The following is a 25,213-nucleotide window of genomic DNA, read 5'->3' on the forward strand; positions in this document are numbered from 1 at the left end:
CCGACAAACACTGCTTGCCGGTATATGTAACACATCTCACAAGGGTGATGGGATAAGGACAGAGACCTATATTGTGATATACTGAGGCAATTTATTCTGTTACAGCGTCTTTAACTGTGAACCAATCTGCCATTACCTGGACAAAGTTTTTTACCACATAGGGAATTTGAAGGTTACCTACCTTGCCTCAAAATCTGTGACGTATTTCTCAAAAAAACAGTATTACAATATAATAGTTTATTGTAGTGTTCTTATTTCTTAAACAGAACATGTACCAATAGAGTGTTCTCATTCAAGAACATTCTTCTGGGTGCACCCAGTGTCATCCACAACGTCTTTCCAAATGGATTGTCTATGAAGCAGTTCTGGACTATGTGTTTGATGCCGTAGAAAAATTAAGTTTTCGTACTCTAGTTTATGGAGTTTGGAGAGAGTTGTTCATGTCTACTAATATGTTTGGACTATCTTAGACCAAAGGACTAACATGTACACATTTTGAAAATGGTGTAATTACCCTTTAGAGAATGCAGGACAAAATACCAGAAAAGTATAAAGTGAAACATCATCCTGCACAAAATATAACATACATAATATTTCTGTATCCTCTCTGGCTAAACTTAACTGTCATCAAGTCACTCCAACTGTGGTCCCTGGCCATTGATCTCAAGCTGGTGGTTAAGGGTTACGTGACCTGTGGCGCTGGAGAATTGCAGACTTGCCACTTACTGCAATAGCAGAAGTTCAGAGGTTGCACTATCAGAGAGTCAGAGACTACAAAAAGATGCAAAACATGTATGAAGTAATGTTTATACTTCTATAATGATGTTGACATAGAGTATGTGGAAAGACACCATTTTATTCACAGTAAGGACATAAACAAGTGCAGACTATAGATGAAATTTGCTCTTCTTATTTGCTTCTTTGCTGCTTTAACAGATTTAATCATGAGAGCAGAAGGCTAGTGAAAGTGACCAGGCCGGCAAACACCAAACGGATATAGTTTCTCTTTGAACTGAAAATTTAAAATTTGATGAGAACTTGACACAGGCCGGAGTACTGCTCTCTGTTGTATTTAGGATACAGTACTTCTATAGGCCCATTGCACCATTCTGTCTCATTCAGCACTAACAGAGGAAAAGCTTTTTACTCATCCTTCACTGTATGCGTACATTCACGTTTACCTGGGATATGTCTTTGTGTATCAGTGTATTTATAGTGTCCAATGGCCAGGTGTAGAGCGGTGTAGCGAAAACGTCCTTCTTCACTTCTCTACCTCAGTGGGGTTCAGTACAGACTGTTCCAGCCCTGGCCAGAATCAAGCCTAAAAATAGCCAAGAGAGGAAAATACACCTCCCTCACCCTCTCCGCCCCTGTCCTCTTCTGCCATTTTTCTTGCCTGAAATGACAAACAATTTACAGAAAGACCACAGAGCCGTAATAAGAAGGGAAAACAGAGCATTTTACACACTGAATTTATTCAAAGTGTATGGCCAGAAGAGGGGCAGAATTAATAATTTGTGCATAATTTCCAGATTGTGACTTCAACACACAACAATATTTTTGTGCTAAAATGTTGCAGATGCAAGAGTATAATAGTTGTTTGAGCAGATAAAAACATTCCTTTAACATCCATGTTTCTTTCTTCCTCTAACACATTCATCGGTCCTCTCGCACCCTTCCCTTTTTTGCGCCTGTGGATTTCGGAGCAAAGCCTCAGCTCCATTTGTGCTCGGATGCACTCTGGGGGCCCGGATCAATTGAATGTGTCTGGAAGGTATTGAGTTAGTCCTGCGCTGCAGGTGTTCTGCCCTCTCCTTTATCTCCAACGCAAAATTTTCATCTTGGCAACAGCACCGCATTGTTCTATTAACAGTGGCATGGTAGATTACCAATTTCACCAGATTAGCCCTGGATAAATTCCTCACTTTGAGGATCCGTGGTAGAGAGATAGGGATGTGGATAGAGAGGTGGAGAAATGGCACAGTGTATAGGAGTGTGACAACATGCTACAAAATCAACACCAACATAGGGTATAATGCATTTTCCATCTTTCCCACACACACATTTACTCAAAAGAACGGTTGGTATTGTGTAAGCTGCTTTGTAATGCCGAAGCCCCTTATCTCTGTGCCTAATAAATTAGACTGGTGAAACGAAACCCATAGTAATTAATCAAAATATCCCTGACCATACAGTATGTCACTGTGTCACCTCTGCTCCTGTTGCTTTACACACGTCTCCCTGAGAGGACTTAAACCATCTGGAGACACTTCTTATATAAAACTTCTAAGTTTTATTATAGTAGCATTAAAGTCCCACAAAAAAACACTGTTAATGTAAGTCCTCCCCCAGGTGTCTTTTGTATGTGTTCATTTTTTTTTTGTCTCTCATCTTAGGAGAAGGTGAATAATCATTTTTGTTGATTCAACACATAGCGAGCAGGTGTAAATAAATGTAAGGTGTCTACACAGCTTACCTCCTGATTGGTTGTTTGCATGTAACATCCTGTGAACCCCCAGAGTGCCTCAGTTATTCAGCCACAGCAGCAAATTGGCTCTTGCTTTCCTAAAACAGCTTTTAGATTAATGTTTATGTGTGCGTGCGCCCGTGTGCACCTTAGAGTCAACGCCAGGGATTATAGTCACAGAGAAACTCTTTCTTGTATAAGTCTGGGTAACACAAACACACACACACAGACACACACACACACACACACACACAGTCTAAAGCTAGATTTATTTCTTCTATTATACACAGCTTAACCACCCTTCTTCACCTCTGTACTGAGATCAGTGTCAAGTCAGTCTCAGCTCCACACTGCATCTCCAGCACTTAGGCCCGTCTGAGATCTGGACTAAACACAGGCAGCGATGGACAAGTGGGTGTGTGGCTGCTGAGGGTGTGAGGAGTGGAGGATGGATGGATGGTGGGAGAGGAAGCAGTAAGACGTCATTACGCCTGTGATTCACATATTGTTAGTAGGCTGTAGGGAGAAAAAGAGAAACTCAATGGTTGCACTCAGAGATAATCCTGCTGAGTAAAAGTGTGTCAAAGAATTGAAGCAGAGAAGATGAAAATACACAGCAGATTTATTGTGTTTTGCATGTAAGAAAATGTTTTTTTTGTTCCGTTGACAGCAGAGTGGGCAGGATGTAGGCTGGGACGATTGAAAGTTTGACTGTGGGGCGAGTTGGAGGTGGATGTGAAGTGGGAATGAATACTCTGAGGTCTGCACCAAAACAATTGCTGATATAGCCTACTCTGCAGTGACAGATAGAAAAACAGATTTTCTTCAGGCAATAAAGAGGGATTTCAACACAGGTTTTGTTCCCTCTGTCAGTTTTTTTTGCATCTTTTCTGATTCCTAAGAGGCCCTTAAATGTTACGGTATTGTGCTGGCTTGGAGTTTGATAGCATGTTGGACTTTCAACACCAAAACTACAATACTAAAGTAATGAGATATGAATGACTAAAATTCAAAGATTAAGTACAAATCTGTAATCACAGATGATGTCACACATGTTTAGATATGTATCCGACACATTGAAATAATACTGTAGCTTATTGTATTTAAGTATCTGGGAGATACTGACTTCTCAAACGGATGTGATTGTTTTGAAATGTAATTACACTTCCACATTTTATTACCAAACGACTAAATCCAAGAGGACTAAGGGTCTATTGTCATGCAAGCAGCTCTGAGCGGCCTGACCTACGGCGCAGCGGTGTTTAAAGCTAAATGCTGATGCTGACTACAACAACAGGTTTGAGATGAGCCAGGTCAGCGCGGAATTGATCGCCGCTGATCGCCGCCCTTTGTATGCTGATTAGATTTGTGTCCGACTTGATCCCGACTTGATCTGACGTCATGCACACGTGGGAAATGATAATCTCACGAGGTCAAGGTGGCCATAGGTTTGAGACGCAGGCAGTGCAGTTGCTTTTCACCGAATGTCAGACCCAGACGGACCCAGAGCATGCTCAGAAACGCCGGCCTCTCAGCTGATTTAACAGCTGATTGGTCCAGAATCGACTCAAAATGATGACGATTCATATAAACTTTTTTTTGTTTTTGAATCAGAGGGGTTTTAATTGTCATGTTTCTGATTTAAAAGGCTTATTCTACATGTTGTGTGCCTGATGGCGACGTTAAGAAATCAGAGAGACAATCCGTTCAGATCACGGATCATCTACAGTTTATTGATCAGCAACAGAGTGCATGAAGAGAATTTTGACAGCTACTCTGTCTTAATAAAAACAACTGGAGACTGTGTACCAGGTGTTATATGTGTCTGATAACATTTTATCGAATTGGAATCGGACTGGATGTGAGTGTTTCTTTGACTTCCTGTTCAGCCTGAAGGCTGTGGGAATCAGCTGGAAGCAGTCCGGCTTCACCGGGGCATTTTGTCACCGCCCTTGGCTGCTGTCGCCTGCCCTCGTCCACTCCACAGTTCATCTCGAACCGGCCTATTCCTAACATGCTAATGTTTAGCAGGTGTTATGTTGACCAGATGTACCATATTAGCTTAGCATGTTAGCATGCTATAATTTCTTATTCAGTACAAAATAAAAAGTACAACTCATGAGAATTTCTTTAATTTTGAAGGTATTTACGCACAAGTCAAAGTCAGGAAAGTTTCAAGTTTCCCATTATGGCATTAAATGACTAATGATTAAACTCACCAAAGTCATTAGGAATAATGAACGTCTGTATAAAACCTCATGGCAATCCATGTAATAGTTGAGATTTTTTCAGTCTGGCCACATCACGAGCATAGCTGAAAATTTTCCACTGACTGGGTCCTAGAAAATTCCGCCACCTGGCTTTACACCTGTGTATACTGCAGACTTCTGCTGTTTTTGTGTGTGCAGTGCATTATGAAAATGATAAATGGCACAGATGACAACTTTAGAGCATGGATAAATCACCATGGGCTACTTTTTTGCTGCGCTTTTTTCTCCCTTCTTTCCCCCTCTGCCTTGTTGAGTCTTTATTACTGAGAGAGATGAATTCATACGCTGCCATTGGCTCAGCACTGCACCAATATCGAGGGAATATTCACCTCCGACATACATATACAGGAAGAAATGCTGTATTGAGTATTAGGGTTGTATTAGAATTGTGAAGATGGAAACAATCATGCTGAAAATACTGTTAATCATACAATGCTTATATTCATGATCTATCCTCACAGCCATTTGCATGGACATTCAAAATCCCTGCTGTTTCTTGGACTTCTCTGGAAACAAATTTCACTTGTTCAACCGATGGCCGTCAGATTGTCTGGCAACTGTGACGTTGTTGGCAGAGTAACAGACAAAAACCACACAAATACAATGGTGGGAGAGCACAAAAGAGCACATGAACAAGCAGGCAGCTTGACAGTGAGCAAAGCAGACAGATTGTGTGAGAATAAAAAAAGAAAGAAAGAACAAGGAATTTCAAACAATGGCAGGGAAGAAAATACACGTCGGGTACACAGACTGAGAGTGAGCCTGTCGCAGATGTCCACACTTTCACTTTCCCCCCCAGATCTGCCCCAGTGTCCAATTGTAAACTGTCGCTGAAGTGAGAGCAGCGTCAGGTGTCATGTCAGGCATGTCACGTTGAGTGACACTTTTTGTAGAGGCGGATCCAAGTGTGATGGGAGACGATGATGCGATTGGCTTCAACCCAACCGATTATAAAGAACCGACGGCTGCAGAATGCACTAGATCATATAGTGACATTTTTCATGTGTGAATGTAGGAGCGCACATGCATATGAGTCTGTTTGTCTGTATTTGTTTGTGTGTTCGTACAAAAGAGACTTGTCAAACTAAATTCAAGGTCGATTCTTGGTTGATGATAATTTACATGAACAGTCTTTTGCTTGTTGTTTCACAATCTGTTTCTCCCTCTATTTCTCAACCATTTCGCACAAAACACCAGACACAATAAAGATATTACACTTTGTGTAATTATATTTTGCTCCCATAAGAAGCAGATTTGGTGGTTAAATGCACTTTATGTGTGCAGTGTTCTATCATAAATTGTTACTGTAATACTGTCTTCTCTCTTTTCTGTCAGTGTGCTGTTTTGTGGTCCACAAACGATGCCATGAGTTTGTCACGTTCTCCTGTCCTGGAGCCGACAAGGGTCCCGACACAGACGTAAGTCCAGCTTTTTGATATATTACAAGGCTGTACAGCATGCAATCTCTAGTAGAAGAAAAGAGAGAGAGAGAGTATTGCAATATATTATCATATTGATTTTTTGTATCAGCCTGTTTAAGTTAACCCTCTTTCTGCAGTATATATCACAATCATGAGCACTTTGCTGTTGCTTCATCAGCATTTGTTTGCTTCCACACATCAGATGTGATAACATTGTCCCTCATTAGCCTCCTCTCTTTCCCTCTAAAGCTTATCTGCTGCTGTCTGGGCCGGGTGGTGGTGTTTTATCCGTGTTGGAGTGAGTAGAGGTGTTTTATCAGTGTTGGAATCTGACTTTTGTGGTCCCTCGATATACAGTATCTCTGTTTGGAGTGCATGTGTGATCCGGCTGTAGCTGTAGCCTTTAGTCTCCCCTTCCCTCCAGCCAACCAGGGGATCTGTCCTTGGTTAGATAAGAGTGGAGGTCAAGCACAGCCGCAGCATGCACTGATGTCTGTGTACTTACATGCAACAAGCCAAAAACCAAAAACACATATGCCCATATAGTTTGTGCATACATACAGATGAAAAGCCCCTTTCAGAGGTGGAACGTAACTAAGTACATTTATTCAAGTACTGTACTTACGTACAATTTTGAGGTACTTAACTTGAGTATTTCCATTTTATGTTACGTTATAATTCTACTACACAACATTTTGGAGGCAAATGGCGTACTTTTACTCAAATACATTTATTTCAGAGCTTCAGTCACTAGTTACTTTGTAGATTTAGAATATTTATACAAAATATAAGTTAATTAATAAGTGGCGATATACTATGTAATGTAGGGAAAGCTTGCTTGAGTAGTTTTACTTTTGGCAATTGAAGTACATTTATATGCTTACACTTTTACTACTACTTAAGTAAATCTTTAAATGCTGGACTTATAAGACGCGTACTATCTTATGGCGTGGTTTACAACGTACTATCGTTGCTGAATACTTCCTCCAGCGCTGTCTCCAAACAGTCTGATCAGCGGTACTTTTTTCATCTCTACCATACGACTGCAAACACAAACTCACAATTAGACGTTTGTGTTCTCGAACTTCAGTTTCACCAGACTGAAAGACTTGCTAATGGATGTTCCCTTTGCTAATCCAATTAAGACGCACACCCGCAACAATATCCTCTCGTGTTTACCAGAGCAGGAACATTAAAATTGTATTCACTGCAATGACGATGCCCTGTTTGTTCAGTACCTCTGCACTGAGATTTTCATCTTCTCCTCATTTAATAATATCAGAATTCGTTTGAGTGTTTTTCAAAGGATAGTCAATGCAGTTTAGTGAAGCTGTTGCGTCCGAGGCAATCAAGAGTGCATGTTTGTTTTACACCTTGTGTTTAATTAGTTCTATCAAACCAGTCGCTCTGTAACAGCTTCTCTTCATCTTCATGCCTTTTTTAAGGCTCATTAGTCTTGTCTCTAGCCCTCCAAAACACATTGTTCATTTTCATTCCTGAGCTTCCTTCTTGTTATTCAACCATGCATCTCCTCAGCCTTACTGTTTCTGTCTGCCTTCCTCTCTTTTATCTCTCTTTCCCTCTCTCTCTTTCTTCCTCCCGCTCTCTTTCTCTCCTTCACACAGATGTGCACACGCATACACACACACACACACACACACACACACACACACACACACACACACACACACACACACACCTGACCAGCATTTAAGTACCCATTGTGCATTTTGGTCTGCCTGTTTGTGTGCCCGTTATCTACCGACTGCCTTTGGCACAAAGTGAATAGAGGGCCCTTTGGGGATGGGCCTCTTTGAATTCCAAATGATGATACAGGCCTCGCTCATATACAAACTAAGTACTTATTTTCCTTTACTCTTGTCAGTTTTCCCCCCTTTTCTTTATTTAAAAAGTTTTCATGCAGCAGAGTTAAGTTTAAAAACAACAATCAACTTGCCCATGATGCCACCACTCAAACTAAAATTGTCCCCAGTGAATCATATGTACTGGTGCTCTATGCTTAACTATATAGCATGTGAAGCACACCAGCCTGTAGACTGATTGTAGGCAGGTGAAATTACAGTATCTGAAAAGGTGTGAAAATTATAACTCTAAAGAGCCTAAGAGGCAAGTAGTTTAATAATAAGGCTGATTAAAAAAGTGATTCATTTTTTTTTTTTACATAGATATTCTATATTGTGTGTGTGTGTTTGTTTGGGTGTGTGTGAGTGAGTAAAGTCGAGGACACAAGAACTGGACAAAGTGACAAACTGTATGCTGTTAAGAAATAAAGTGTGCGTGTGTGTGTGTGTGTGTGCATGCTACTAAAAGAGGTGACGGCAGGTATTCTAGTCACAGAGAAATGCTGTCTCTGTCTTGTGTGTGTTTGTTTGTTTGCTGTTTAGCAGGAACACCTACTGAAATTAAGTGAAAGGGTTTAGCATAAGCATTGAGCAAAGATAGAACCCATTACATTTTGGACGAGATCTGAGTCACGGGGCGCATACACAGATTATTTTTCACTTTTGTTAACACTGCAAGGCATGTGTGCTGCATTTATGTGGTGTCAGAATAATTTGAAAATCAATTCCCTAAAGGGAAAATTACAATGCATTAACATTGGGCATTGAGGTTTGGCATACCTTGGCAGAGGACTGCACCCTGCGATTGCCCCACTAGTTGAATCTGTTTCTTGTCCGGCCTCAGAGTGAATGACATGACTCACCAACACCTATCCATCCATCCTTCTCAGCATCACTCCGTCTACACTCCTCCATCATTGCCCCTGAGCTTCTGAATCAGTGTGGTGTCATGACTCTCATGAATCTGGCTTGGGGCTCGGACACGGACACGGACACACACACACAAACATTTTTCATTTTCACTCTTACTCACACACACACACACACACACACAAACATACACACACACACACACACACACACACTGTCCGTTTGCACTGTGGGACATGAGTGACCCTTTGGTTGGCCTTTTTAAGTAAATGGCGTCATCTGTTTGGCATATGCTTTGATCCACTCGCAGAAGAGAGAGAGAGAGAGAGAGATGTTTGCATTAGGATTTGAGTGAAAAGTGCTCTCTCTCTTCTCTTTCTGTTTTCCATTCAGCACATTGTGAGGCGTAGGTGGTAAATAGTGCTGTATTATCAGTCAAGGATCACTCTGGAACCAGTGAATGAAAGTGACTCATCCATAGAGAAACAATATGGGTTTCACAACCAGATTACATATGGAGAACACGCCTAGATATTTGACCAGCAATCCCTTTTAAAATACATTTTTTTCTATCCTTTTTTGTGCTATTCCCTTTTTTAAATGACAGATTTGGTCAGTGTGACTGGAGAGATTATGCTTTACATGGGTATACTATTGCTGTTACTCTCCTTGGCAGATCTTCTTTGCAACCATCTGTCTTTTGCCCTGTTCATTAACAACACGGCTGCAAAGCTTTTGCATGTGTTTTGCAGTATTTTTCATCCGGCTCCATATGCTTGTTTTATCAAGTGTCTTCTCTTTACCTTACTGGATATTCTGTCCAGTTGATTGTGGTAGTGGATTTGGAAATTGGTGTGCTGTGGATGTATGTTTTAGTTATGGCAAAAAATAATCATCTGAACCAAGGCTGACTTAACCCAACGGTGCTGATTATTTCCTCAATTAATCAGTTAATTGTTTGATCTTTAAAATGTCAGAAAAAAACAAGTGATCACAATCCTGCGGTCACCATTTCTTCAAGACCTATGTGACATATTAAAGCGGCTGTTTTGTTGACGAGCAAATCAAAAACACATTTTTGCATGAACAATAGTTTAAAGCCATAGTGTGTAGTTTCTGCCGCCCCCATGAAGAATTCTAAGTAATGACAACAACACTGTCGCCACGTTCACTTGATACAAGCCTTTGGGTGACTGCGCACCACCCCCATCCCTCCCCTACACAGTTGCTAGTAGCTCAAGGAGGACACGAAGGATTAAAAAAACACGATGGACTCTTCAGAAGAGGTAATCATCTTCACTTGAGTTTCGACGCGGGAAAGTCGTTGGAAGCCACAATCTTCTGAACATAGCCATACTGAGAAATACAGAGAGAGTTGTGTGGAGCTAATAGTGGAAAAAGTGGATTTTGAAAAGATGTATGTAAAATTAAAGTTACTTATCTTCTTAAGGTATTTTGCTTCCGTATGCAGTTGGAAGGACAGTCACACATACAGGTTCCCAATCCAATGTACGTAGTTCCATTTCCCATTAATTCTGCCTGGACATACTGGACCTGGGTACCACACTGTGAGACTCGTACAAGCCCTTCATCAAGTATCTACATAAACTACTTCAGCGACCATCCACCCTCTATCCCTCATTAACGCAGTAATCTGCGCACAGGCCCGTTGACACTCTGCTGAAACCTACACTGTTGTCTTCATTGGCATCATTAGCCACTGGCTCCTGTGAAAATGAGGACATCACTGAGAAAAGAGATGGGAGAGGAAAGTGAGCAGTAGTTTACTGGAAAGAAGATTATTGAGCAGCTGCATTGTTTATCCCTCCTTTTTTATTTAGAAAAGACATTTTCTTACACATACACAAATCTATGTAGCCCCTACAGTAGGTGTTAATCACTAAAACATGACTTTGAAATGTAATCCACTCTGAAATTGGAAATCATCCTCTCACAATACTGACTTTAGTCACCACAAATAAACACTGTAATATTTTGCTCCTACTTTGAACATTAGGCAGTTTTACAAAGATCCTTCCTGCTTCATCTTTACTTATTGTTGGAAAAAACATATTTCGATTAGTAAGATTACAATTTTATGATGTTTTTAACTTCAGATAAACTACGCTTTATGGGGATTATCGAAAAGTATTTCCAACAAGAAAGAAGGTACCTTTTAGAAATAAACTGCTGCAACAAAACAGCTCAACTGTTTCCAGTTCAGTAGTTAACTCTCAGCGTATCCAAATGAGGTCATCTGTAATTCGGCTGCAGTTTGTCAGTGAGATTACCAGAGGCTCAGTTCAGGTCTGAGAAACTGCATATGTCCCTTGTTCAGAAAATGACATTAGGAGGAAAGCCCAGCTGTTCTCCCAAAACTGATTATAGGTGCTTGTGGATGAGCTTTAACCGTGTATGTGTGTGTCAGGATAGGGGTGTCTGTGTGTGAGAGCGCAGACGTGAGTGACTTTAACTAGCCAGCTGTGCATATGGCTGTGGTGCTGAAAGGACAATGGCACTTTCTCTGAGCGGGAGAGTTCTATAATCTAAGCAATAAACACAACTTTTCAGAAGGTTAGACTGTATGAGAAGCCCTGATTTAGGTTAATGTAATATTTGTCTCCATATATTAGAGACAAAAGACGGGGACACACAACCAATTGAAGATCTCCTTTGAAAGCTGTAGGGCATGACACTTGTGGATACCTACCCAAAACCTTTTGTGGAGTAACAAAAGCATTTATATTACCTTATATATATTTACCTTTCACACCTATGACGACACAGGTTGTTGTTTGTTTTCTAGATGTGGTATTTACGCTGAAAGGATGTGAACAATTCTGACTTCTTTGACACTGAATATTTAATTTGTCATGATGACATGGATATGAGCACACAATCCGTGAGAGGAGCTCATATTGTTGTATGTGCAGAAAAACAAAGATGGCTGGCTGGAGTAGGCCTATTGCCTTAAGCACAGTACCAGTTGTCACAAAGTAGACCTTTTGATCCTTCAAAGACAGACACACGCATAGAGACAGGCACAGAGGCGCAGACAGAGACGCACAGGCACAGAGACGCAGACAAAGACACACAGACACGGAGATACAAAGACGCACACACACACACACACTAACACACACACACACACACACACACAAACACACACAGAGACCGCCCCCCTGATTAGGAGATGTACCTCAGGTGCATTTGGAGGTGTCCTTGGTGTCCATGCCAGGCAAGCAAAAACAATAACCCAAAGGAAAACACCACTCAAACTATTTAAAGTTAAAAAAAAAAAGAAATAACACTAGCTGCCTGACTACACTTAGTGACACCTGTCATCTGCCTTCTCTCAACCTTTATAGAAAGAGAGAGTGAGCAGAGAGAGAGAGAGAGAGAGAGAGAGAGAGACAGAAAGAGAGCCATTGCATCAAAAAGATTTGAGTTGCTGCATCTTTCTCCATCACTTTGACACATTGACAGGATATGTACTTAAACATGGAAAATCCCTTGCTCCTTCCTTCTCAGGGTGCTGCTGTTGACAGCTATGACAACTGAATGCTTCTTTGTTTTGTTATACCTTCAAAGCTTGCAGCCTCTGTTCTGATGCAGTTACTGCATGGCATCAGTGCAGTTTGGGGGACATTTGTCCTCTTGTTTCTCTTACATGGTCATTAACATCATTTGTGTCTTTGCTAGACTAAAAAACTTCACTCTTAAACTCAGTTCCTGTGCTCAGATACCAGTCCAGGTTAGCAAAGTGCCCTGTTAGCATTAGCCTGGCCTGGTAGCATACATTACAGCTGCTCCATTAAGCCTGCTGCGCAGCCTTGAGCCATTACCAACCCTCCAGCAACGGCTGATAGAGCTAGCTAACACGTCTGCTCCAGCAGCTTACACAATGTCAAATCTCTCCACAGGTTAATGCAGAAGTGTACAGAGAGCAGATTACAGTCAAGCCACGTTTGGCGCATCAACACGCGCTGCAGAGTGCAGCCACAAGAGCAGGCAGGGGTGATGAATTTACATGATAGCGACTCAGTACAAGTCTGAGAGGTCATCTGTTTGTCATTAATCAAGAGGAACAGATTGGTCTTTAGATTACAGACGTTATGATTAGGGGATGTAAGGCTGCTTCAATGAGGAGCTGTGAACATGAGGTTGCTCTTCAGTCACAAATCACAATCTGTCTGTCTGTTAAGTAGTAAGCAACATTACTTTAGGCTGAGCAGATGTCCCACAAAGACAGCCTCTGGTAATTTTACACAGATTGCTCTCATTGAGAGAAATGATGTGAAACAAATTCTTTATTTTTACTTTACTCCCATTGGTTTGACTGCTGCTCAAAAGTCGGGGGATGCTGTTCATGCTTTCAGGCTCAGATCTTACTTTCTAAACAGTTTTGTAGTGTTTACTATGGAGATAGAGCTTAGGTTTTCTAGAAATTTATTGTACTGCAGTGGCAAGCACTTAGTAAAGAAATCAGTTCACGATGATATGAAGTTTGATGAAGATTTTTTTTTGTACATTGCTTGGGTTAAAAGTGTCCACCATATAAATACAAGTAAATGCATCAGATAGCACCTTATTGGTGATAATATTAAGTCTTGTTTTTACGTCAAGATTAGTTTAGCTAATATATGAATGTACTTACCTGCTACAGAGCATGTCAAACTTCCAGCAGTTGATAAAGTTCATATGTCGTAATGGATGGTATAAATTTAGGTTGAGTTCAAATTTACAGGATTATTTCTTAGATGGTTCAAAATCCAGAGACTAAGAATAAAAGATTTTTTTTATTTTTAGTTATACAGTATTGGTTAGCCTACACAGTACTTTAGCTTTTGTGAACTTGGTAATATTCATGCAATGTTCATAAGATATGAAGTGCATAAAAACCCATATTTTAATCATCCGAAATCAATAAGCCTGAAAGTGTCAGATGGTTCAACAGCTGGAAAAAATGAGTAATTATATAAGCTGCTGATTTAATCCCAGATATCAAATTGCAATCTGCAGTTATTGGTCCCATGCCTGGTTACATAAGCCGGTGTGTTGATGAATGTTAGGTCTTGTTGGGGACACTGTGGTTTCTGTGGAGACAGAAATGGGGAACCTGAGAATACTAGTGCAGTGCATGCTCGGTTTTTAATCATCACACTGGCTGTTTTCGTCTGAGAACAGCATGTAAAAAGGAGTGTACTCACACAAGTTGCACATACCTAATTACATAGGAAGCATGTTAAACTCATCTCCTACAGTAAATTGTTATTACTGTTATCCCTGCCATGTTTACACCTCTTCCTATGCTGGAGTGAGTGCACTGAGACATAATAAACCTGGTGTCAGACACAAGTCTCTTTTTGCTGCTATTGATAGGGTGTGCAAATGAAAAAAATCACACATTGCCTAAATGCAGTACGTCTAAATGCTGAAGTGTGGCGAACACTGTTTGTATGACTGTCCCCAGGCTGCGCCGCACGGAGGATCAAAACACTGCCAGCTCTCACTCGCACGCTTCTCCTCGACTCGTGTGGAAAATGGCCATCTTACAAAAACACGCACGGTGGGGCATGGGTACTGTAGCGCAGTCACCTGCTGACGCCTGCAAATGCCTGCCTCTGTTACAAAACAGCAGCGGGTGGGGCACATTTGAAAAGGTTTGAGCCAGTGGGCCAATAAACCAGCAATCCTTTACTCAGCTACAATACTCACCTTTAGCTAGAATTGCTGGAGGGACTTCAATCAATAAGAATTTTCACTTTAGATAAATCAGTTGATAACTTTTTTCTAAATAATCAAGTAATTGTAATGTCTATTAAAGAGTACCCATCATCAATTACCCAAAGTCAGAGACCTTAACAATCCAAAACCCAAAGATATCCGACATGTGTATGCATCATAAAAGACCTAAATTATCATTCATTATTGAATGTTCCATGTTGCATATTGCATGTTATGTTATAGCCGTTGCCTAACTAACCAACCTTTAGCATGTTGCAGACACATATGTACATACTGAGCTCTGAGATACACACAATGTGTTTTTGGTGAACACTGAATGCAAACCAAAACTTTGTTAGTCTTCAAACAAAACTCCACAGGGAATGTTTAGCTTTGACAGCGGAATTATAGAATTGTACCAGGGAATTTGTCTGTCAGCCAGTGGAGTTCTTGTAGGCCTACTTTGCTTTAAGATTAGGTTGATTACATGGTGAAGCTGCACTGTTACTCTAAAGCCATCCTTTGTTTTCCCTGTACCAACATACTTCAGTTCAGTTCCATAAAACAACAGCAACTGTCTCCTCCACCCTCCTCCGTATACTTTCCTGAAGAAAACATGTTTAGTGTGATTATGTAACACCAGTGTGTGTGTGTGTGTTCATATCTACTGTATATTGCTCCCCAGCATAAGTTACGAACTTCCTTTTTCTTATTAACAGTGCAGCTCATTAATATCCACTCCCATACTGACAAAGACAGAACCCTTTGCCTAAATAAACCCCAAAGACCTGCAGGAACAGGGGAAAATGAGTGCATAGCAATTAAGAAGATAGAGAAGATTTACGAGAAGGTTTCAGTTGGGTCGGACGTTTCCAGTTTTAATAAAGTTAAGAAATTGTGAAAAAAAATGAGCGCAGCAAAAGGCGACATAATATCAGTGGACATTGCGATGATTAAAGCCGCAGGCTCATTTCAGCCCACACAGCCGGTATGTTACACACGGGACGCTTGGTTTTAAAAATTGTTTAGGTAAAGAGCTAATGGAGAAACAGTTCCTCAGCATAGTTGGTCTTCTTATTAGCCTTACACTGTAAACCCAGATTTAGTTGTAGGCTTATTAAACTTTTTACCGGTCAATACTTTCACGTTTTGTTAAAAAACATATTTATTGGGTGCCCAGATAGCTCAGTTGTTAGATCGGGCGCCCATATATAGAAGTTTACTCCTTGACGCAGCGGGTCTGGGTTAAACTCCAACCGGCAGCCCTTTGTTGCATTCCCTACTCTCTCTTCCCACATGTCTTCAGATGTCCTGTCAACAAAGACCTAAAAATGCCCAAAAATGTATATAATTAACAAAAACATATTTATTACTAAATCACATTAGTTGTTTGTAATAATCAATACAATACAGAGAGAATAAAGCCAGCCAGGAACCTGATAGTTGTGTTTCTGATCAAATACCGGGGGGCGACTGATGGGGAATGGGCAGTGAGGAAGTGTGAGGTCACTTAGATCCATGCAGAGTACTTGGGAAATTACAATCTATGTGTTGTCCTCCTTTCTGTTTTATTGGCGCAAATGTATTGAATAAATTGTTTTTAAAACAAATCTCTCATAAAAGAAAAAACATTGTAGTAACAATTCTTCTATAGTTTTGTTAAAGCCCAATTTAAGTAGAGTCTAATGTTTCAAATTTATAATATTTCAACAAAAGTAACTTGTGTTAGTAAGGACTTTTAGTAATGACTAGTAATGTAAATTTGATTGGTCTAGTACTCACCTTGCTTATCAAGATGCCCAGCATCACAGTTATGTCAACCTTTCTGTGACATTGTAAAAATGGGAGCAGATCATGTGTGGATGACTATAGATTTTTTCCTTTTAATAGGGGCTAGTCGACATGTGGTACAAACATACTGACATCGAGGAAGTCCGTCTACAAAAGAAAAGGGTTGCAGAAAAAGAGAGAAATGTAGGGGTGGGAAAGACAACGAGAATGATAGGGAAGACTTAGCAAAAAGATATTGAGGCATCAAGACAGAAGCAGTATGGGAATAAAAGTGTGGGCGCTGAGCTCATATCAAAGCTTCATTAAATTAGGAGGAATTTAGGGAATCTTAGACTGAGGGAAAACAACAGATAGCCGCTGCACCTGAGATCCTGGTCTTTAAAAGAAGCGCAAAAGGTAGGAGGAGGACTAGATAATAAGGATGGGTGGTCAGATGAAAAGGAACGTTTAAGGAGGTAATGTGGTGTAAGAATTAACACATGGAGGTCAAGCAGAAATGTGGTAAAAGGAGAATAGAAGTGGGGAATATTCTCCTTGCATGGACCCAGAGTCAAGCAAGGAAAAAGGGAAGCAAGTCTGAGAGCTAGAGGGCTTTCTTCCTGCAGGGAAGATGGAGGAGCAAGGGGAGGTATCCATGTGTAAGTTGCACTATTGTTGCCAGTTTTGGTGTGTCCTCCTCAAGTCCTGCAAGTGTGTTCACCTCGTGCTGTCCCGTTTGGTGTGTACTCCTGTCTTCTTTTATCTCTAGGAGTATTTGGTCGTCTCATTCTTCTCTGGTGCAGAATCAGATAGAGAAGAGGCTTTATTGTTGCCCGACATGCATTCATAGCTTGTGTCTATCATTTGTGTTTAATAGTTTCTGATACTAAATCTGAGACATTCCAATAGATGAGTTAGATTCAACATAGTCTGTATATTTCCAAAAAATAGATCAGAACCGTCCTACAGTGTGACTTAAAGATAATGTGAATCCCCAGGATCCCCCTGGAGCAACTGGAAGAGGTCGCTGTGGGGGGGGGGGGTGTACCTGCTTCCACCCTGACCTGGTACTGGACATTTGCAAAATGGATGGATATATTTCTGGTTTATCGTTTAGCTCTAGTAGAATACATTTAGTACAAAAATGATGCTGGCTTTCCAATAAATACAGTAAAGACAAAACTACTGTACATTTTCAATAATTGTGGACACTTTTTTTCTTTTTCTTTTCAAGTTTAGTCAGAATCTTGTTTGTGTTTTGAGATGGATCTCTCAGTCAGGTACATTCACTTTCACAACAGATAGCTGCCCCAGAAACGTCAGTCTGAGCCAGTGTGTGGGACTGCAGTGTTACTAAAGAGAAGAGCTGAAAGAAAGGTGGACTCTCGAGGAGTTTAGCCTCCCTGACATGTTTACTTCTCCTGGGCCGACACGCTGTGTTATTGTGACCCACTGTGCTCCTCACACTAACCTAGTTTGCTCTCTTTTAAATTTAACTTCCTTTGCTCAACTCTAGAACTCGGCAGGTTTCTTTGGATTGCGCCAACTGGAGCATTTACATTAATAATCAATAACTGATACGCCCGGCAACCTAGCCAGTCTGCGCTCCTTCTGCCAGATCAACGAGTCCACTTACGTGAACGAAAGGTGTTGAATTACGCAATCTTTAACCATCTCAGATCAACAGAATCTTTTCCACTCTGAGATGCTGTCTTTAATCATGCAGATACACAAGCACTCAACGCTCAGTGTGATTGCTGAAGGAATGAAGGGTTTTTTTTTCAGAGAGACTAATGATGATGCGAGTTCCCGCTCCCCATAGAGGTGAATTGCAGAAGATGAATAGTCATAAAACTTGCACTCTCAGCAGGTGAAAGACTCAGAGTGGCCCGTTGGGAAGTTTGAGGAAGTGCACCACAGAGCCTAACCTGATTAAAGGACTTAATGACTGTGTGTAAACAACATATCACTGCTGAGTGTTATTTTATAAAGCTCAAATTGGGTTTTGTCGTCAACGATTAATGTGCATAACAATGCCTCTAAGTGCACGGAGATTATGGATAATGAAGGTGGATTCAGTATTATCATGTGTTCAATTCTTCTCTTTTTCTCTTTTTGGCATTTAACGAATCCAAAATTGATATCAGGGTTCATTTTGTTGCGTGACTCACTGGTAAATGAGAAGATTTAATGTGGATTTAGGTTTGATTTACTGAGAATGATAAGAGACTGTGCTACACCAAGGCGCGAATGAATAGGTCAGCTATCTGTAATTCTGAAATTATGTAATCTTTACATAATTTCTCCCTCCCGCTTTCTTTTCCTTTCCCTTTGCCCTCATTTAAAATATTTTCTTCAAGTTCATCACTTTTTTTCTGCAACTTCTGCAGGTTGCTTTCATGGTCGTCACATAATATGCCACAGCAAAAACTGACCAGGGACCCAAGACTTGCTTTTCTGTCATGTACACAGTTCTCAATAATAGCCACACACACACACACACACACACAGAGAAACACACACACACACACACACATATATACAGTATGTGTGAAAGTAATTACTCGGCAGCAGGAAACAAACAAGATGCTGAAAATAGAAGAGAAGCTAAAGATTTCTGTATGTCCAGCACAAGAAAGAAAATCTGACATACATGTAAACTAGCTTTATCAATATTTTGATATTAATACTTGATATGTATCTTGTTTAATACTTTGATATTAATTAATGAAAAAGTGCCCATATTGGGTGTTATTTTGTGTCTCTGTTGCTTCCACACGCATACAAACTTGGAAAAAACAAATACCCATGCTGTGTTGAGTGAGATACGGTTTCTGAGTGTCTTCTGCCTTCAGTCTCCGGGTGAGCTGTTCAAAATCTTCACGTCTTTCTACGTAACTAGCCGAGATGAGGTGGCTAAGCGTAGTTTGCGATCACTAGCATGCTAGTTCATTCTCAATGGCAAATCACTGCTAAAACACACACTAATTCACTATAGGCTACAAAAGAACTACAAGTGTGCCCTCGCTTAGAAGAAGTCTCCCAGCTAATCCTGCCTTGTGCTGACCAAAGTTAAAAAAACAATAGCTAGCGGATGGGAACATTACCTAGTTATTGCGCATGTGTGACTCCCAACAAAGATAGTAAAGAGATGAGATGTCTCACTCTGTAGCTAAAGCAGAGACCTAAACACAGAGGGTGAAAAGAGGATCTGCAGCAATGGGCAGTACATCAAAAATATGGTGTTTTTTGAAAATGAAACTATGTAAACCTCTTATGGTACAACATTAAAATACAATTATGAACCTGAAAATGAACATGCTATAGGCACTTTAATACTAGTGATGAACCTGCCATGTGACTTTGTTGTTTTGGTTGAGTCTCACTGTTCTGATTAGGGTTGTTTTCAGCTAAATAAACTCCAATTGACTCACTCACACTTCTTGCCCAGCCACCCTACACCAAACAGTAGGCACAGTTAGCAACTAGCTAGTGAACATCATGGAGCATTCAGCCATTAAAGAGCTAGATTTTTCCCTCAGGAGTGAGTGGAGATCAAAAATAGAGTTAGAGTACAGTTAAATGACTTATATTTCCTCCCTTTTGTTTGTGACATATATGTTATATAAACTGAACTTGCATTTTTGACTGTTGGTCAGACAAAACAAAACGTCATCTTGAGTTTTAAGAAATTCTCGGAGGCATTTTTTACAAATTTGTGGTACATTACAGACTAAATCATTAACTGATTTATTGAAAATATAAATCAATTGATAATGAAAACACCTGTTAGTTGCCGCCTTATATATATAGCATAGAAACTATCACACTATCACACCTGCTGCCAAATGGCTTTTTTGACAGTTACACTTTGCAGAAGGGATATTGTTGTATGACAAAAACATTAGCTCAATCTGAAAAAAATGCTGCAAATGCAAATCATAAGTATAGTATTATTTAGCACTTCAAGGTAATCAAGTGATGCAATTGAATTGATCAGATGAGAGTTTTATGAATAATTTATAGACATACAGTAAGTGTGTGTGTGTGTGTGTTTGTGTGTGTGTGTGTGTGAGAGAGAGAGAGAGAGAGAGAAACTCTGCATATACCCCTGCACTTGTGCGCTTGCACCGCAGAAAGGCTGGTAAACAATACATGTTTGTGGGCAGACAGCAGCCAGGGAGCTGACCTATTCCTCAGACTGGAGGCGGAGGCGGCTCGTGAATGTCACCTCCAGGGAGGGACCCCAGGAGAGAAGGGGAGGGAGGGTAGGGGAGGGGAGGGAAGAAGACCTATAAGCAGTTTTTTTTTGCTCCATTTCAGTCCAGAACCATCATCCCCCTTTACCATTGTGAGTGTTGATATTCAAAAATGGCAAAGAGTTGAGCTTCTGCTCTTGTGAAAGTGAGTCACAACCTGTTGTGTTGTTTACTGTAATAAGGCTTTTGCTCGTTGGTGCATCATTCACCTTTGCAGCATGCCCACACTTGCTTCTGCTAGTAAATAGGTGCTGAGAGGTCTTACAGCAAAGTGTGACATTTGGCTCAAAAAGCAAAAGATACTAGATATACAGCAGAGGGCTGCTTCACAAAAGCAGAATTTATAAACCCAGGATAACCAATAAAGCGAGGCTTGACCTAGTCTAATCTGTACATCCTGGCTTGGTGCGTTTCACAAAGGCCAAGCCAGGCTGACCACTGACCACTGCTCTGAAAATCTCATAAACATACAATTCAATGGCTTTTGTTGAGGCTACTAATCATTTGCACAAATTAACAGTTGTACTATTTGCCTTAAAAGTAAGCAGAATATAATGTTACTCAGGAAATTTACCATGAAGATCAATTTAGCTAGAATATGCTGCATAAATACATTGTTTCTCCCTCTCTCTCATGGGCTAAAATATAAATTTCCCAAGTTATATAAACTTCCACTGCTCACTTTTAATGCAAAGTGTACAATTGTTTGTGTTTACAAGTGACTCATTGAATGGTTTCAGTTAACAGTAGTAGTTGGTAAATGTATATTTTTAGACTATCATTCAGTTTTTTTTCCTTCCTATTTTCCTTTTTTACAAATTATGGTCTTAGATCCCTCGTATAAATGGACATAGAAAAGAAAGACGCTAATGAAATTGGACTCTGAAATCTTGAAACATAATGATAATTAAGTGATACATTTCATGCTCCCTGTAAACATGAATATAACAGAGTGATTTTCATCGGTTGTTTCCCCCCAGCAAAATATAATGTCAAAAACCATTGAGGTGTCCTCTACCTGTTGTTTCATGAATGAACAATAGTCTACACTATATAGTTATTGGTTCAGTGAACTTAGACTGTAATTTGGTTGTACAATTAGGATATGTTCTTAAAATTGTACCTCCCGATCCTCCCAAATTCGTTAGAGAATACATCAAATGAATCAAGTAAAATAACTTAAGGTGCATTGGTCCAACACACATCTACAGCACTTTATATATTGCCCTTAGTAACAGACTTAATATAAAACAGATTTGCAACTTTATCAGCCTTTTCTAATTATCTTAACAACTGCGGTAATTTATTCTTCCAACAATATGTTTTCGAACAGGTGAGGACCAGGCTAGCTGTACAGAATAAATCTCCATGGTAATTTAGGTGCCTCTGCTTTTGTGAAACTGATTTAAGACTAAACTGAGCCGGGATTACTGGAAAATCCCGGCTTAATCCCTTATCTTGGTTTTGTGAAATAGCCCACTTATGAATTTCTTCTTCTTGTTTACATGCAATATTCACAACTAACACTAACCAAATAACCAACTTGTTTTTAAATTAAATACCACCGTTTACCCTTGTGAAAAGGCTGTCGTTCTCCCTGTTCACTAGCCTCCGCGAACAAATATTGTGTCTGCTGTCCAGCTTTCTCAAAATGCCCTGCCACCACATCAGCCTTGGCAAAACGGGTTGGTTTGACAACCCACAAGTCAAAACATTTTAACCAAATTCCAATTTCTCACTTGTTAAGGAGCATTTGACCATATAACATCCTCTTCCTCCCTCCTAGAACTTCTCATGCATGTTGATTGAAAAGTTGACATTTAAGTCTTGCCCCTTTCACGCAAACTCAATCTGCTGATGAGGAACATGCAATACGGTCAAAATAATAACAGTTCATATTACATGTGGTCATTTAATATGTTTTCTGCATGTAATTGGTTGTTATTTAAAGTGCTCATTTTTAAATGTTGGTAAGAGATTTAAGATTTGGAAAGAAAACATGATCATCACGGTCAAACGTAACCCATATTGACGTTGGTAGGAAAAGGGATGCAATGTATTGCTCATCTTAACTGCCATCCCCAGACATTTCCCTGTGCTATACCCACTTCACATTACTTCTGCCTTTGTTCATTAGAGACAAAAAATCCTAATTCTTACAGCCACAGAAAATCCTTCCCCAGCAAATGTAAGCACAGGGGAACGAATGACCAATGTTTTTGCCATTTTTCTGTGAGGATAGTCTCACTATATCAACAGCAAATAGAAAAGCAGAGTTGTTGTAGCTAAATCTACAGCTGAAAAAGGGCAACAAATTTTCTCCATGAGGCGCCAGGGGTGAGATGCCATGCTGAGGTCTCTGTCTGCCTCTGCCTCTCTAACAAAGCAAGTTAGTGCTGCTCCACTGGGGATGTCACCTCACAGGTCTTTCCTCCTCTCCTGTCTTCCTTCCCAAGGCTGAGTCTCCTGTCTTCCAGCCTATGGCTGAGCCCTGGGATTTAGCTATTTAGGTGTGCGTCTGTGTGTTAGTGTGTGTGTTAGTGTGTGTTAGTGTGTGTGTGTGTGTGTGTGTGTGTGTGTGTGTGTGTGTGTGTGTGTGTGTGTGTCTGCGCGCTTAAGGTCCTCTCATATGACTCAAGACTGTCTCCCCTGAGAACAGTCACAATCTGCGTCCCACTTTACAGCTTCAGCACAGTGACACATCTGCCAAATGCACAATTATTGACTTGCACCATTTTAGAGAAAAAAACTAAGACGACAGCATTTACATGACCTGTTCTTTCCTACTGTGCTCTTTTTTTTCCTTGAAAGAAATTAGGGACTCTAGTTGCTCATGGTGGCGCTGGAGGAAAAGAAAGAAGATCAGAGGATCTCCAAAACTGTTAAGATACAACTGTCTGGGAAAACAAAAACACAGTGGGATTTTTATACATCAACTTTTGCAACAAAATGTTGATCTTATAAATATACTGCAATTAATGGCAAGCCTATGGCTTAGTGTGGAAAAGAATTAAGATCAGTTCAACCCAAGAGTAATCTTTTCTTTTGCGTATGTGTGCTCCTCAAACACACACACACACACACACACACACACACACACACACACACACACACACACACACACAGTGAATTCCAGCCATGTCAAGAGTGGGAGGACATTAGTGGGACACCTTACACCATACATGAATTTTAACTGCAGCCTCCGTACTCTCTAATTTATCTGTTTTTTGGTTCTTTGCTTGGCCTTTTTTCCCCTCATTTCATAGCTCTCATTTCATACACCCTTTCTTCTCATGTGGTTTCTCTCTTTTCTGCTCATCTTCCTTCCCCGTTCCTCTTTGTGTCTCCCAACACTCCTCCCTTTTGCCTCTATATCTGTAAGCACAGAAGCCCTATGGCCTCATTAAGCTGTCACTGATTCCTCATGCCTTGGCCAAGCCCGTCGGATCATTAGTCAGCCCTGCTTGAGATGCTCAGCCTGACAAGAATAGATCAGCCCAAAACCCCTAGACCTCTAATATTCTCTAAATGTCTTGAACACAATCAAGTCAGCGCAGGCGCCTTATCAAATGATCAATCACTTCAGCCACAGTATATTAAAACTGATGTGTGAAATATTCATGCATTCACACAAGGGCTTTGTAATTGAACGTTTGTCTCATGAGTGGGTGGATTGTTTGTCATGTGTAAGACTAAGTATTTCTATACTACGTTCTTGTGCCCTCATTATTGTCTATTATCTAAATGTCACCCTCATCCATCTCATTGGAGGGTTGTGCAGCCGAACGAGACTGTGAGTGCATAATGATCGTTAATGGGAACATCTATACTGGATTTTAGTCTATTAAATTAAACATTAAGCTGTTGAAGATAAAAGGGCAGAGCTGCATTATAATGGCAAATTGATAAAATTCTCATACTTCAGGCTATATTGTGATTATGATTTGTAATGTCATTGCAAGAACTGATGTTTAAATACAGCTTAGAAACAGGTGTTCTCTTCATGAAATTCCATATTTGTGCTACTGTAAATATTCAAATGAAAGCCCCAAAAATATCTGTGAAAAACACGTTATCTTCATTATTGATAAATCTGAGGATTATTTTCTCACCCTCCCGTGTTTTATTATTATTATTATAATTTTTTGGCCCTGGGATGCGTCCTCAAAGCACATTAAAATGCCATCACAAAAAAAGATCTGAATGCATATTGAAGTTATTTGATATTATTTGGTCAGTATTAGGGGGGATCTTGACCCCTGAGTAGGTGAAGCCTTTGAGTGAGGCCATAAAAGGAGTATGAATTGGATGATTTAGTCTCTCCTTTTCATCCATAAATAATATTTCAGATTTGAGGTAATTTATTTTGTATCCTGCAAAGGTGCCAAGGTAGGCTGTTAGGTCAAGTAAAGCAGGTGAAGTTTGTTGTAAATTTGAGCCGAACAAAATTACATCGTCAGCATAGAGGGCTATACGTGTTCCCCATCTCCTATCCTTATGCAATTAAAGTTGGTATTATTACAAATTGCCAAGGCAAATGGCTCAATTAGCAGTGTAAACAACAGTG

General features: G+C 40.2%; 1 protein-coding gene across 2 annotated transcripts in view; it reads left to right on the plus strand.

Moving 5' to 3' along the window:
• The window catches only part of si:ch73-374l24.1 (protein kinase C alpha type), an 85,931-nt gene that overhangs the window by 20,422 nt on the left and 40,296 nt on the right, over nt 1-25,213 (plus strand). For both annotated transcript variants that reach the window (XM_034893979.1, XM_034893980.1), the window contains exon 3: nt 6,073-6,155. In XM_034893979.1, the coding sequence (XP_034749870.1) occupies nt 6,073-6,155 (83 nt within the window). The remainder of the gene's footprint in view (nt 1-6,072; nt 6,156-25,213) is intronic.

Source organism: Etheostoma cragini, chromosome 15, assembly GCF_013103735.1.
Source record: "Etheostoma cragini isolate CJK2018 chromosome 15, CSU_Ecrag_1.0, whole genome shotgun sequence".
NCBI lineage: Eukaryota > Metazoa > Chordata > Actinopteri > Perciformes > Percidae > Etheostoma > Etheostoma cragini.